The 17,094-nt window shown below is 36.1% G+C and overlaps 1 protein-coding gene across 1 annotated transcript in view; it reads right to left on the minus strand.

Moving 5' to 3' along the window:
* Nucleotides 1-5,696: 5,696 nt before the first annotated feature.
* C9 (complement C9) overlaps nt 5,697-17,094 on the minus strand; it is a 78,466-nt gene continuing 67,068 nt past the window's right edge. Inside the window, exon 10 of the mRNA XM_017853178.1 lies at nt 5,697-5,858. Within this exon, the coding sequence (XP_017708667.1) occupies nt 5,697-5,858 (162 nt within the window). The remainder of the gene's footprint in view (nt 5,859-17,094) is intronic.

A 17,094-nucleotide genomic window follows, 5' to 3' on the forward strand; every position in this document is an offset into this window, starting at 1 on the left:
TCTAGCAATTATTCAGTTAACTGTAATTTGTTGAGTAAGTCTCTGGTTAAGAGAACGTTGAATTTCAATTCATCCATCTGAATTGCATTTCAATTTGTGCTTATTTCCAAATACAGATTAAGGTAATTTTTAGTTATTATTGAAATAAATTCAGTGGTCTTTCAAACACATATATTTAAGAAAAGTTTTTTTGGCTAAGAAAAAAAAGTTAAGAGTTGAAGCTCCCAACTATAACTTGTAGTCCACAAGTATATTTTCATATTTAGTTTTGAAGGCATAATCATGTTATTTTAAAAATATATGTCAAACATTATATATGTGAGTATATCTCCTGTGAAGCCAAACCTCAGTACATAAGTTCCTGAGCAGGAAGATGAAACAGGAAATGCAACAAAGATGACAGAGCACATAGTGATACCATCTAAAAATGGTAAACCTATGTTTTCGCAGTATGAGCATTGCAATTATTCCTGCTAGTAGAAGGGAGAAGCAGCTTAGAGAATGCAAAAGTAGTTATAATTCTTTAAATGCTGGGGCATACACTCTCTTTTCATATACTTTTATTTTAGAAAACAGTTTTTGTTCAGGCAGTGGTGCAATGAATGAGTCTGCCCCTTCAGTACTCGCTGAAGGCGGTGGCTAGGTGGAGACTGTGAGGTCTAGAAGCATGAGGTGGCCAGGGAAAACCAACTAACCAACTGCATTTTTAAAAGTCAACTTGCAAGTAGATAAAGGAGAGAGCACTAATAAAATTTGAGTAATATTAATGATCATTATTGAGAAGCATTGTCAGTGTTTTATCTATTAGGCCTTTTTTTTTTTTTTTTTTTTTTTTTTGAGACGGAGTCTTGCTCTGTCCCCCAGGCTAGAGTACAGTGGCACGATCTCAGCTCACTGCAACCTCTGCCCCCCAGGTTCAAGCAATTCTCCTGCCTCAGCTTCCTGAGTAACTGAGATTACAGGTACATGCTACCACACCTGGCTAGTTTTTGTATTTTCAGTAGAGATGGGGTTTCACCATCTTGGCCAGGCTGTTCTTGAACTCCTGACCTCATGATCCACCCGCATTGGCCTCCCAAAGTGCTGGGATTACAGGTATTAGGCTTTAAAGGAAGTATGGTTAAAATTGTTAGCATAGAAGGTTAGAAATAGTTATAAACTCTGATACATTTTCTTTTTTATAACCTGAATGTCTAACATTTTAGACAAGAAACAAGTAGCCATCTGCTCTACATGCCCAACACTAATGTGCCTGGCTAAGACCCCTGAGATAGAACAGAGGAATGTCAAATCTCACCTTTTCCAGGGAGACTTCTCTGCTGCTAGCTCACTGATCTCCCCTTTTTTCTGGAAGCCTGCAGGCCACACTACAAAATTAAGCTCTTTTAATATGTTTGCCCTTTATGGTTCTCTAATTGTATTGGGTGTATTAGGTTTGGCTCCTCAACTAGATTGGAAACTGCTCCAATGAGAATTAATTTTCATACTTCCTTTTCTCACTCTGAGGTCCTAGGTCAGCTTTTTTAAAACACTTTTCTTTTCTTTTTTTTTTGGCTCATGAGTTCCTCAGATGGAAGTAATGTTTGTTTTGTACACTGATACTGCATGTACAACCTTCCTTGAAGCCCATCATTTATGGGAAGCTATAAGGGAAACTTTGGCTAAAATATTGCCAGCTACTAAGAGATGGTCACCACGGTGCTGCTCTTTGATCATGAAATTAAAGCAAACTTACAAGCAGATTCATAAAAATTCAAGGAAATTCAGTCTCCCTGTTTGGCTAGATATGAAATAGCAACTGGGAAGTAGCAGGAAAAAGCAGAATAAGAACACGCATGCTTAAGAAGGCTATGCAGGAGGAAGTGGGGACTTCCTTGATTTGGGTTATTTCTCTTTCACTTTTGTTTTAAAACAAAGCGAACTTTTCACTCCTGTACTTTCTACTTTTAATGAAAGGCGGTCTTAACTCTTCAGAACATCAGTGCTCTGGAAGAAATGGCTTATTAATCAACTTACTTTTGATGAAAGGGAGAGTTTCCACCACATTTTAATGGAATGAGTAGATTGTATTGAAACTCAAGAAAAGAAGGGAGCATTTGTCTTTACAATTTAAACCCAATCCCAGGTGAATGTTTACTACTGTTAAAATAATCTACTGAAACAGGATAATGAAAACATTAATGTAGACTTCACTTAAGGAGTTTTTTTTTTTTTTTTTTTTTTGTCAAACCAGTTAACCTGGAAAGCAAAGAGACAAAGAACAAAGCTTATAGAAGAATTCTAGGTTATATATTACCTTGCTTTTGTTTTTTCTAATTTTGTCCATTATTTGTATCACACCCTCTTTTCGGGTCTTTGAGAATGCATGAACTCTCTGGGTCTATTGGGTCCTGCTGTTTTCTTTTCATGATTTCTCACCTCTTTTGTCCTCACATATGTTTCACAGAAGCAGAATCTAAGTCATAATCCCTTTGCCTCAATGGGTCTCCAAGACAAGATTTAACTGATACACACTCTCATGGGGTTGCTTATTGTTTTTGTCATTTTGTTAAATGATGATTTGCTCTTTAATGAATAAAATAAAGAAAAGGTCCCACATCAAAAGTGGATCTATTTTTCATTTTTTCTCCTTCCTTCCTTCCTTCCTTCCTTCCTTCCTTCCTTCCTTCCTTCCTTCCTTCCTTCCTTTCTCTCTCTCTCTCTCTTTTCTTTCTTTCTTTCTTTCTTTCTTTCTTTCTTTCTTTCTTTCTTTCCTTTCTTCCTTTTTTTCTTTCTTTCTTTCTCTTTCTTTTTTCTTTTATTTTCTTTCTTCTTTCTTTCCTTTTTCTTTCTTCTCTCTGTCTCTGTCTCTGCCTTTCCTTCCTTCCTTTCTTCAATCCCAGTTTTTGTCCCAACAGAGGATTAGGCCAAAAAAGTTGGAAAATACACTGATGTATCTAATATCACAAATGTTAGAGTTACGCTTTGAAGATTTTTGACTAATAGTCCTGCGTTCTAATAATAGTAATAGCCATTATTACTATTTATTGCATTTCCATTCGGTTACAGTATAAATGCTCTCAGTAAATCAACCTAACAATTCTATGAAAGAGATATTATTATCCCTGAGCATATTTTAGGGCTTAGGGGTTTAGTAACTTGCCCATTGTTAAGTAGCCATGTCTTCCCCTTTTCTTGGGCCATTTTGCTGCTCTTAGCATAATGGTAGGTAATGGGCATGAGTTGGGGGTGGAAGAGCAAAGGGTGGGGGCCAAATATCTGTCATAGGACAGATATTTGACTGTCCTGTGAATTATGTGTGTGTGTATACAAATTGTTTCATTAAGGAAAAAAACCAAACTAGCCTTTGATCAGTTCTTGTGAGAACTGACTCACCTATCACAAGGAAAGCACGGGGGAAACTGCCCCTATGATCTAATCACCTCTCACCAGGTCTCTCCTTCGACACGTGGGGATTACAATTTGACATGAGATTTAGGTGGCAACACAGAGCCAGACCATATCATCTACCATTTGGGGCTGTTTTCATAAGTAAATATTGGGAGATGAATTTAGGAGACGCTATTGCTGGGTCCCATAAAACCATCAAAAGGCCTTGCAGGGGAGACAATTGTATAAAGCCAGGGTGAGAATGCTGTGACTCACACATCAAACATTAGACAACAGGTGTATGTTGACTGTCTACTCTGTGATCAGTAGAATGCATAAGTGAATTTTGAGTATAAAAAGAGAAAAGTATAAAAATGTAGTAAGACTCTGAGCTTCCTTTATCCATCAGGCCCTAGTGAACGTAAATACCCATCCCACTTCTCAACTTTTTTTGATAGTGATTTAGTATAATGATTCAACTTTCTGTCCTGGACTTCACAGGGCTGTTGTCTTCACTTGTCCCTTTCCTTGAATTGGTGGTGCACCCCCTCAGAGAGCATGTGGGGTAGGGGGCACCTATAATGCACTCCATGTGGGCAACTAAGCTACATCTGCTCTCTCCAAACAACAGTCCACGATGACCCATGCTAGGCCTAGTAGGTCCTCATCTTTCCCGGTTTCTAGAGATTCTCCCTTAGTTGAAGCCTGGAGACTTTCTGCTCTGTGTTGATTACTGCTGAGCAGTTTCTGGTGTCTCAATGGTGCTCCCTGCTGGAGATGCTCTATCATCAGCTATACCACCTTTGGCAAGAAGTTGGAGGACTCTCTATCAAGTGTGAACCTGGGCTGTTCCTGCTATTCATCACCCTAGAAAGGACTCTGATAAATCATTAAGCTAGCCCTAGCGGGGTCTGGTCAAGGCTCAGCTCTTTTATTGTTTGGCATTCGTAATTCCTAAGGGTGGAAGGAATTCTCAGGTGTTGCTCTAATAACAGCCTTAAGCCAGATGCTCTCCATCAAAAACTCTCTCAATAGTGGCTTGTTCAAGAACAGAGTTCAGTATTTCTATACATTTAACAAATCTTACTCCTCTCTAATTCACACAGTGGTTTGAAGGGCAAGGGACAGGATTTCTCTGGAGCTCCCAGGGCAAATGCAAGACTCTTAAGGGTCAGGGTACATTTATCAGCATGATCTCCATATCATACCTAACATATTAAAATACATCCCACATCCAGTAATCTTTTATTTGCTATTTAAAATAATTTTGAAAATTATTTTTAAAAACTTTGCTTTATTTATTATTATTTGCATGTAGGTAATTTAGTTACTGTTATCTCCCAGCAATCAAATGCATTCTTGAGAATTTCTGCCAAGTGAGAAAAGTAATATAATTTATTTATAAAAGTGTAAAATGTGTATTAATAGTAACAATAAAGTTGACGACACATGCTGATGTCTAAGCATTTATTAAATTTGATTTTGCATTTTTTTATTTTGATATGTTTTTCCTCTTTTCTTTCTTTCTTTCCTTTTCTTAAAGAGTTTTCAGACCTTTTCAAAAGGTCTCAGACCCTAAGTACCATGTTCTCTAATGGATAAGATTGTACAACCAATGTTAATCAGCTTCTCAGGTAGGTAACCTTACCTTATACAACTCATAAGCCTAGGTATTAAGTTGGACTATATAAAATTGATGTTTTTTTCTTGTAAAATATGATCAAATAGAGGCAATTTCACATAATTTAAGCTAATAGTTTATAGTCACTCTATTGTGCTGCTGAACACTGTATATATTATTCGTTTCATCTAACTGGATTTTTGTATTAACCATCTCCTCTTTATCTCCCTTCCCCACTACCCTTCCAGCCTCTGGTAAACTAGTAGTTTTTGGTTACAAATATAACACATTTTCCCCCTTGGACACATAGATATAAATGGTAGAGTTAAGACTAGTAAAAGCAACTGCTGTGCAGGTGGCTGGTGTTCAGTATTTGCTGAATGATGTATGCACACCTAAGCAAATAACCAAACCAAACATAACAATGTAAATAAGAGTTAAATTGCATGGTACAGATGTGTGGTCATGGACTTGGTAGAATATGTTAACCATACAAAGCAGTTTGACAGTTACTTTGAGTTTTTTAAACCGATATTCTGTTTTAATTTAATTTTGTTTTTTTAGAAGAGATTGGCATTGTCTGTGGGAGAAAGCAGTTCTGGCATATTTCACTGTTGACCCCTCATTAGGGAATAAAAAATGGAAACATCATAGGAGTTTAAGAAAGAAAAATTTTTAAAAAATTATAGACCTAAGAGAGGAGTCTTCAGAGGTTGGTAGGATTTTCATGAAGCATGTTGCTATTTATTTGGCAGCTAAGATTATCTTCAGGGGTAGGATCTGAAGGTCCTAGTGTTCTTTTCTTCCACTGGAGCTCAGAGAAGCCAACAGTTCTATTTTTCGTGGGGAAAGTCCAGGGCTGGCAATCCTAGAGAAAACAAACGAGTATCAAATCTTAATCATCAATAGGATTTTACTTTTGATCCATCCACCCATCCACTTTTTCACCTTCTTATCCTGTTGCACCACATTGTGCTATACTGTCTAGGTGCTGGGAATAGAATGTGGTTTAAGGCATAAGGCACATTCTCATACTAGAAAGGGCTATTTATCTTGTATACAGAGAGTCAATGTGATTAGTGCTGGAAAAACAGAAGGAAAGTTCTCAGGGAGCACAGATAGAGAACTGATTCCTGGAGAAACTGGAAAAGGTTTCATCAAAGATATGCAAATTGGCCTGGGTTCAGAATAGAGGTTTTTAACCCTGGCTAAAGATTAGAATAACCAGTAGATTTTTTTTTTTTTTTAATTCAGAAAACAAAAAACCCATGCCCAGGTAGGATCTACCATAGCTACTTCTGTTTAATTGGCTTAGGATAGACATCCATTTTGTTTTGTTTCTTTTTTTTTTTCCTTTAAGGAAGTGAACCAGATGAATCCAATGACCAACCTGGTTGAGAACCACTGGTCTAGGAGTAGAAACACACACAAGGAATAAGGGAGAAGGAGGTTCGGTTAGTTGAGGGAGAGAAAGTTGGAAGCATTCCAGGCTAAGTAAATGGTATAGAAAAAGAAAGATGATGTATTACGGTTTTCAATCTCATCATGGGAGTAGGCTAGTATAAATTGGAAACTAGAACATTCTATGTCAAAATGGATGCTTGAAAGATTTACCTTAAGGAAAAATTCAGCAAGAAAATGTCTAATGTCTCAGCAAGAAGCTGGTGGGCCATCCTGGGTCAGGTTTGAAACGTCAACCAAACAATGCCTAGTGATCTAAGATAATTTTATATATTGGGGAAGGGACCTTGATATTCGTTATCTATGAAATACAACATATGGAACCTGAACCAAGAAATTTACATAAAAATCTAGTGCAAGTCTGATGAAAATGATGGGACCTCCTGAGAAAGAAACTAACCCTAGGAACACATTCATTATCCGGGGAAGATAGAGTTTCCACAGGAAATAATTCCCACCAAAAACTAAACCTGTAATAAAAAATCACTAAGTACTGAAGAATGAATAATGTGCCATGAGAATGAATTGGTAGATTTAGCAGAGAATTGCACTGCAGAAACTATATATACTGGAACAATTTGAAAGAATTCCATGAAGATATATTTAACATGTTGAAAGACATAAAGGTAGGAAAATAATCCAGTAAACTAGACAAGAGGAAAAAACAAGACAAAAGAAAATTGAAAATAACCAAATCAAAATTTTAGAAAAATAATTTTAAAATAATCTCAATAGGTCAGCAAATGGATAGACTATACATAGTTGAATAAAAGAATTGGAAAATTAGAAGATAGAACTAAAGAAATCACAGAGAAATCAGCAGAATATTCTACATAGAGAGAAATAGGTAGAAAATAGAAGTTCCAAGTACCAAGTAGTATAAATTTTTGGAGAGTAAGAATGTTTCTTTGGAATGCAAACACTAGATGAGACTTTAGACAAATGAGAGACAGAGTTAGCATACATTTATAAGTCAATTATTCTAAAATTTAAAATAAATTCTAACTTACATATTTTGTCACCACATCGAGTTTCTAAGCCATTTGCTAAGAAGTGTAAACATTTCTTAAAATATTAAAAATTTGTATTGCAAGAGATGAAAGTATGGTTGAATGATAAACGAGGCTGTGAATCTTTGCTTTAGGAAGCTACATAATTGTTTTGGAATTTTGTTGCAGGAAACTGTATTTGTTCAAACAATGATTGCCATAGAAAGTTGATCTTACTAGCTAATCTTGTGATATTAACACTTGGACTAAGATCTCACTTATATATTAGGAGTCTGAATAATTCTACCAGAATGAAAGACTAAGCCTAAACTCTTAGTATTAGAAACATGGCTAAAGTCATGTTTACTTGTAAGAAGTAAAATAGTTTAATTGAGTCCTATTTGTCTATTATTGTTTTTATTGCATTTGCTTTTGAGGTCTTAGTTATAAATTATTTGTCTAGGCCAATGTCCAGAAGAGTTTTCCTAGATTTTCCTCTAGGATTTTATAGTTTCAGATCTTACATGTAAGTCTTTAATCTATCTCAAGTTAATTTTTGTATATGGTAAGAGAATAGAGATGATTTCTCAAAAAATTAAAAATAGGACTACCAGTCAACTCAACAGTCCCACTACTGGGTATTTACCCAGAGGAAAATAAATCTTTATATGAAAAAGACACCTGCACACATATGTTTACTGCTGCACTATTTACAATAGCAAAGTCATGGAATCAACTTTCATGTCCATCAATGGATGATTAGATAAAGAAAATGTGGTACATATGCACCACAGAATATTATTCATCCATAAAAGAGAATGAAATCATGTCTTCTGGAGCAACAGGGACGGAGCGGGAGGTCGTTACCCTAAGTGAAATAACCCAGAAATAGAAAACCAAATACCACATGTTCTCGCTTATAAGTGGGAGCTAAACAATGGGTATGTATGGACATAAGAAGGAAATAATAGACAGTGGGGACTCCAAAAATGGCGAGGATGGGAGGCGGATGAGGGTTGAAAAATTACCTATTGGGTACAATGTCCACTATTTGGGTGATACGTACACCAGAGGCCCAAAGCTTAACGTTATGCAATATATCCTTGTAACAAACCTTCACAAATACCCTTTACATTCATAATACAAATATTTTTAAAAGTAAAATAATACGTTTCCTTAGAATTAACTTTAAAATACAATACAGAATCTCAGTTTTAAAACACCAATACAGTTAAAATGCAAAATAAAAATCTAGTAAACATCATTTATATAAAATTTAAAAACATACAAAACAGGCCGGGCGCGGTGGCTCAAGCCTGTAATCCCAGCACTTTGGGAGGCCGAGACGGGCGGATCACGAGGTCAGGAGATTGAGACCATCCTGGCTAACACAGTGAAACCCCGTCTCTACTAAAAAATACAAAACTAGCCGGGCGAGGTGGCAGGCGCTTGTAGTCCCAGCTACTCGGGAGGCTGAGGTGGGAGAATGGCGCAAACCCGGGAGGCGGAGCTTGCAGTGAGCGGGGATCCGGCACCTGCACGCCAGTCCGGGGGCGACAGAGCGAGACTCAGCCTCAAAAAAAAAAAGAAAAAAAAAAAAAAAAAAAAAAAAAAAAAACAACAACAAAAAACAATATCACATTTTTTTAATTGGTACCCCTATTTTAGTACAAGTCACAAAAATATGAACTGTGAAAGATACATACAAACTTAAGTGAAAATGATTGTATCTGAGGCAAGTAGAAAGAGAGAAAAGGCAACAGAATTTCTTGTAGGGGGCGGGGATGTGGTACAAGTAATCTAATTGGATGTATTATTGTTGCTTCTTAAAAAAGGTTTTGAAGGTATATATGTCTATGTCCTTGTAGCACATAAACGCATAAAGTATATATGATATATATGTATTAACATTCATCAATTCTAGATAGTGGAATACCTGGAATGGTTGTTATATTTCTGTAAACCTTACATAAGATATTTTTATAATTAAAGAGTAATACAATATTATAATTTATTTAATTTATAATTCTATTTAATATACAAGTAGAATATGGTTAAATGACACATAAAGGCTGATTTACCCATTTTCACTATTCACTGCAATCTTTTATCCTCTGTTTATAGTATAATAATCCCTAGAGATTTAGTACAAATTAATTTCCAAGAGTCTAGTTTCTCAATTAAAATAACCAACCGAAGTACATATTTTTTGTCTTTAACCACATCAAATAAATTGTCCTCACCTTCAGAAAATTTTTTGTTAACTGACTTCACAGGCAATTCCCTCAAATTTGAATGGGCAGGTACACAAACACTTTCCCATCCATTAGAATTGCTGTACCTCCATGTTTGGCATGAGTGGGCATTTTCTTACACTAAATTCATTGATATATCCTTCAATGGCTCGTTTCCAAGTTTTGTTTCCTTTAGAGTGGTGCATATTTTCATTTTCACTGGAACCAGATTATATATATGAGAGACAGCTGGAGGAAGCCAAAACATTTAATTTTAGGTCCTTTTTATGGAGGAGAGCTTGTAGAATCACTTTACTTAATTATTCATTCACTGATTCATTAATTCAATCAGGCTTATTGATGTATATTATTGCCAGAATGTGATGTTAGCTTTTAAATAATCAAAACTAGTCAAGATGTCTGCTATCAAGGAGGTCATATTATGGAGTTAAGGACACTGATATTAATAAAATAATGATGCATAAATTTCAAATAGAAACTGTGATAGGTGCTACAAAAATACAGGCATTACGCATGCTTTAAAAATGAACAACTGAGGGACTTAAACTTCTGGCTTGATAATTTTATTGACCATATTATTTTGTGAATTGTTTTTGCTCCCTTAATTCCTTCTCTTCCAGAAGGTAACCAGGATGCTTGCTGATCGTCTTGCCTAAGAGAGGGTTGTGTGCCAAGGCCAAGTGCCACAATGAACCCTGAAGGCAGCCTTTTTCTTATTTTTTCTTGTATTTTTTTTTTTTTTTTTTTCTCTCTAAAGGTCTAATTCATTGGAGAAATTTTTGCTGGGGAAAGAATATAGAAGAATGTCGACCAAGGAAAGAGATTCATCCAGATGGATAAGGGGATAGAAGTAGTAGCATACCTCAAATAAAGGAAACCATACGCTAGATATTTAAGCAGCTTATTTGGGGAGATAAAACCAGGACCTGCTGGGGTGCCTTAAAGAAGCTGCATATGAAGTATCAGACGAATCCAAGTTCTTGTCAGTGATTTCTATTTGGCGAAGCCTGGCATGGAGGGCTTGGAAATATTATGACTCCTACGTGAACATGTGAGCCTGAATATAAGGTTATTTAAGGGACACGATGAACCTAAAGACATTATGTAAATTATATCTCCTTTCCCAGGACAGAAGTGTCAGCGATTCTTGTACAATTTGACAACAGGGAAAAAATTTCGCTGAGCCCCATCCAACAAATAAATGAAAGGTGAATTTTCTAGCACATGGAAAAACATGTTAAAATCAAATTAAATCAAATAAATTAGATGTGAAGAAAATGAGTAAAATTATTTATTGGCACACTCAAATTCCTGCAGTAAGATTATACAGTTGCTATACTGAAATCAAGGAATTTGGAAAGCTTTGTCAAAAATATTGAGCTGAGATTTGAAGGTGTCAAAGGCAGAGAGAAGCTATTCCAGGCATATAGTAAAGAAGTTTTGGAGTTTTTTTTAAAGAGGAGAAGTTGGGAAGAATGTTGTTCCAAAATACAAAATTTTAGTTAGATAGAAGTAGTAAGTTCCAGAAGATCTATTGATGCAGCTTGATGATCATAGAAAAAAATTAAAAAGTTCTTTATAATCGGAGATAGTATAACATATACATGGGAAATTTATATGTTCACTTAATTTAAGCAAATTTCCAATTGAAGTACACTAGCAAGAGCTGTTTGAGTGAATAAACTGTTAGAAATAGAGGCGCTTTGGTGGCAGAATACTTTAAAACAAGAGACCACAAAACTTAAAAGAAATAAAACTCTAGAGAGCCCAGAGCCAAAAAAAAAAAAAAAAAAAAAAAAAAAAAAAAAAAAAAAAAAACAACAACAACAACAACAAAACCCCACAAATTCCTGCAAAAGAGTAATGATGGATTGATGGATTAAATAATGTGGACTCATCTTTCTCATCTTTTCCCTGAGGACAATGAGAAAAGCTAAACAAAATAAAACCAAACATTAAAAAAAAAAAAAAAAAAAACTGCTAAAAGACCCTGGAGAACTAACAAGAAAATAAAAAATCACAGAGCTGAGATCTGGGAGGAGGTGGAAATCCAAGAGTTGGGCCCAGTATTCTAGGGCTACTAGTCCTCTTGACACATTTCCTAACTCAGCAAGAGGTAGTAGAGGGACTAGGAGGTAGAGGAACACATTACTGGGCTGAGGAGAAAACACTGGAATTCAGGTCAACCAAGGTAGACATTTTATCCCTTGATTTGCGGACTAAGAGGGAAGTGGAAGTAGGATAGCTCTGGCAGAAACTGTAGCCCAGTTTGGATTAAAATAATCTTGGATCATTAGTGGGGATCCTAGAAGCTTTTCAAACAGAAATATATATGTTTGGAAGAATATATGAATATACAAAATTATCCCAGGCATCAGGCTACTCCTATAACAATTTTAAGTACAATATTTAGCCCACAATAAAAATAACTAGGCATACAAGGAAATAAGACAACACGAATGAGACCAGTGGAAATAATGGAAAATAGAAACAGCTATGGTGGCTGCCAATGTCTGTGCTATCAGACTTCAAACAATTATCAGACTTTAAACCAACTGTTTGCATAAACAGGGAGATAAGAGACAAGACTGAAAATTTTAGCAAAGAACTGGAAGTTATTAAAAATAGATTTGAAAAAAGAAACAAATATTAGAACACAAATTAATGAATTGGTTAAACAGCAAATGTGATAAAACTGAAGGAATTTAATGAATTGCAATATAGGTAAGAAGAAAATATCGACAATAAAGCATGGAGAGACAAAAGGATGGGATATACAGAAAGAGGGCAGGAAACACAATTGATAGTGTGGGAAGGGAAAAGATCCATGTATTCTGAGTCCCAGAAGGAGAAAAAAGGACAGAATAAATAAGAAGCAATATTTGAAAAGCTGATGACCAGACCTGGTGAAAAACAACAATATATCTTATGAATAAAACTAAGGTTAAAATTATTTTGCACCTAGGTGTTATCAGAGAAAATTGCTTAAAAAAAAAAAAAAAAAAAAGACAGCGGAGAACATCTTAAAAACAGTTTAGTAAAAGGTCTGAGTATTTTGAAAGTAGACTGAATTTGACTTTACTAGATACAATCAATAATATTATAAAGAGTCAAATGGAAATGTAAAAAATAAAAAGCATGGTAAAAGAGATGAAAAATATCTTTGATGAGTTTGTCAGTAGATTTGACACAGCAAAAGAAAGAATCAGTAAGCTTGATAAAAGGTTGGTAGAAATTAGCCAAATTAAAGTACAAAGAGATGAAAGAGTTGAAGGGAGGGAACCCAGAAATGAGCATCCAAGAGTATGGGGCAATATGAAAGAGCCTAGCACATGCATTACTGGAATCCTCGAAAAAAGTGAAAAGGTTAGAAGAAGGGGTTGACGGGGGAGAGAATGAGAATGTGATTGTGGCAGAGGAAATATTTGAAGACATAATGACCAAGAATTTTTCAAAAGTAATTAAATAATCAAATCATAGACTCCAGAAATTTAGGGAACTTCAAGTAGAATAAAAAATAAACATCCAAACACATCTCATTCACACTGTGGAAAACCAAAGATTAAAAGGAAATATTTAAGGCAATGACAATGAAAGGAAAAGCTACAAGCAGAAGGTCAAAGATAAGAGTTACAGCAGACTGCTTATCTAAAAACTATTTGCAAGCCAGAAGACAAAGGGGTAATAGCTTTAAGTACTGAAAGACAAAAAGACAAAACAAACAACCAAACAAAAAAAACCAAACCCCACACAAACTGTAAACCTAGAATTTCATACATAATGAAATGTCTTTGAAAAAAATATTTTTTTTCAGAGACGCAAAAGACAAGAGAATTTGATAGTAGCAGACGTGCACTAAAAGAAATGCCAAAGGAAATTTTTCAGGCAGAAGAATTACCACAAAGAACTGAAATTTGAACCTACATAAAGTAATCATGAGCTCTGAGTATAACTAAAATGAACGCAAAATATACCTTTCTAGTTTTAATTGTTCTAACAATACATTATCTACAGCAAATGTTGTTGTATTGTAGTATGAGTTTATACTGTATGTAAAAATTTTTAAAAGTATGTAAAAGATACATACACTGTAAACTCATTATGCAATATGATGAAAATAGCATTAAAAATGGGAGGGAGGATTTGGAAATATAGTGTTGTATTTGTTTTACACTACACATAAGGAAGCATAATATCATTTGAAGGCAGACTATGATAAATTAAGGATGTACATTGTGAATCATATGTTAACAGAGTAAAAAATATTTTTTAAAAGAGACATGAGTAATATGCCAATACTGGAAATAAAATAGAATCATATAACATACTGAATAAAAAAGAATAGTCAGGACAAGAAAGGAACAATGTAATGAATAAACAAGATTTAACTGAAATGTTAAAGGGAGAGTGCTGGAGATCAGGGGGAAGCAGAAAGGCATCTGTGGTGGTTGGAAGCCCAGGGGGTCTCTCACTTGCCCAGATTGCTACAGAAAGCCATTCAACTGCAAAAATAAACAACTAGCAAGAAAAAAAGAAACAAAAGATATTCAAAATAACCAGAAAGCAATCAATAAAAAGACAGGGATAAGTTCTCACCTATCAATAATAACCTTAAAGGTAAATAAATTAAATACCCCATTTAAGAGATATAGATAGGCTAAATGGACAAAAAGAAATAATAGCCAACTATATGTTCCCTATGAGAAACTCACTTCACCTGTAAAGACATACATAGATGGAATGTGAAGGATGGAAAAAGATATTTCATGCAAAGGTAAACCAAGAGCAAGCAAGAGTAGCTATGCTTATATCAGACAAAGCAGACTGCAAGTCAAAACTGTAAAAGGAGAAAAGCATAACATTATATAATAATAAAGGGATCAATTCAGCAAGAAAATATAACAATTTTAAATATATATGCACCCAACACTGGAGCACCCAGATACATAAAGCATATATTAGATCTAAAGTGAAACAATAAAATAATATCTGGGTACTTTAACATCTCACTGTCAGAGTTGGAGAGATTATCTAAACAGAAAAATCAACAAAGAACACAGGATTTAAACTGCACCATAGACCAAATGAACTTAATAGCCATTTACAGAACATTTGCCCAAGAGCTGCGGAGTACACATTCTTTTTATCAGCATGTGGAACATTTTCCAAGATTAATCATATGTTAGAAAACATAAGAAGTCTCAAAAAAAATTGTGTAAATTGAAATTATATTAAATACCTTCTCAGACCACATGGAATAAAACCAGAAGTCAATAATCAGGGAAACTTTGGAAACTGTACAAATACATGGAAATTAAACAACATGCTCCTGAAAGACCATTATATCAATTAAGAGATTAAGAAGGAAATATTTTAAATTTCTTGAAATAAGTGAAAATAGAAACAGAACATACCAAAACTGACGATACACAGAAAAGGCAGGAGGGAAGTTTACAGAAATCAACGTCTACTTCAACTATCTAGAAAGTTTTCAAATAAACACCTTAATGATACATTTCAAGGAGCTAGAAAAGCAAGAACAAACCAAGCCCCAAAATAGTAGAAGGAAAGAGATAATAATGATCGGAGCAGAAATAAACAAAATTGAGACTGAAAACAAATACAAAGGATTAATGAAACAAAAGGTTGATTAAAAGTTTTTATTTTTAAATAAAGACAGTGGAGCTAGTCCAAGATGGCCAAATAGGAACAGCTCCCGCCTCCAGCTCCCAACATGAGCAACACAGAAGATGGGTGATTTCTCCATTTCCAACTGAGGTACCAGGTTCATCTCACTAGGGCACGTTGGACAGTGGGTGCAAGACAGCAGGTGCAGCCCACCGAGTGAGAGCCGAAGCAGGGCGAGGCATTGCCTCACCCAGGAAGCACAATGGGGAAGGGAATTCCCTTTCCTAGCCAAGGGAAACCGTGACACACAACACCTGGAAAACTGGGTCACTCTCACCCTAATACTGTGCTTCACCAAGGGTCATAGCAAATGGCACACCAGGAGATTATATCCCGTGCCTGGCTCAGAGGGTCCCATGCCCACAGAGCCTCCCTCATGGCTAGCACAGCAGTATGAGATCTAACTGCAAGGTGGCAGCGAGGCTGGGGGAGGGGCGCCCACCATTGTTGAGGCTTCAGCAGGTAAATAAAGTGGCAGGGAAGCTCAAACTGGGTGGAGCCCACTGCAGCTCAAGGAGGCCTGCCTGCCTCCATCTCTGGGGACAGGGCATAGCAAACAAAAGGCAGCAGAAACCTCTGCAGACTTAAATGTCCCTGTCTGACAGCTTTGAAGAGAGTATTGGTTCTCCCAGCACAGAGTTTGAGATCTGAGAACAGACAGAATGCCTGCTCAACTGGGTCCCTGACCCCCAAGTAGCTGAACTGGGAGATAATCCCCACTAGGGGCAGACTGACACTTCACACCTCACACAGCTGGGTACACCCCTGAGATGAAGCTTCCAGGGAATGATCAGACGGCAACATTTGCTGTTCAGCAATATTCACTCTTCTGCAGCATCCGCTGCTGATAACCAAGGAAATTGGGGTCTGGAGTGGACCTCGAGCAAACTCCAACAGACCTGCAGCTGAGGGTCCTGACTGTTAGAAGGAAAACTAACAAACAGAAAGGACATTCACACCAAAACCCCATCTGTATGTCACCATCTTCAAAGACCAAAGGTAGATAAAACCACAAAGATGGGGAAAAGCAGTGCAGAAAAGTTGAAAATTCTAAAAATCAGAGCACCTCTCCCCCTCCAAAGGAACGCAGCTCCTAGCCAACAACAAAACAAAGCTGGATGGAGAATGACTTTGACGAGTTGAGAGAAGAAGGCTTCAGACAATCAAACTTCTCTGAGCTAAAGGAGGAAGTTCGAACCCATAGCAAAGAAGATAAAAACCTTGAAAAAAGATTTCCTGAATGGCTAACTAGAATAACCAATGTAGAGAAGTCCTTAAATGACCTGATAGAGCTGAAAACCATGACACGAGAACTACATGACAAATGCATAAGCTTCAGTAACCGACTCGATCAACTGGAAGAAAGCATATCAGTGATTGAAGATCAAATGAATGAAATTAAGTGGGAAGAGTTTAGAGAAAAAAGAGCAAAAAGAAATGAACAAAGCCTCCAAGAAATATGAGACTATGTGAAAAGACCAAATCTACATCTGATTGGTGTACCTGAGGAGAATGGAACCAAGTTGGAAAACACTGCAGGATATTATCCAGGAGAACTTCCCCAACCTAGCAAGGCAGGTCAGCATTCAAATTCAGGAAATACAGAGAACACACACAAAGATACTCCTCGAGAAGAGCAACTCCAAGACACATAATTGTCAGATTCACCAAAGTTGAAATGAAGGAAAAAATGTTAAGGGCAGCCAGAGAG

This window comes from Rhinopithecus bieti, unplaced genomic scaffold (genome assembly GCF_001698545.2).
Source record: "Rhinopithecus bieti isolate Rb0 unplaced genomic scaffold, ASM169854v2 scaffold_34818, whole genome shotgun sequence".
NCBI lineage: Eukaryota > Metazoa > Chordata > Mammalia > Primates > Cercopithecidae > Rhinopithecus > Rhinopithecus bieti.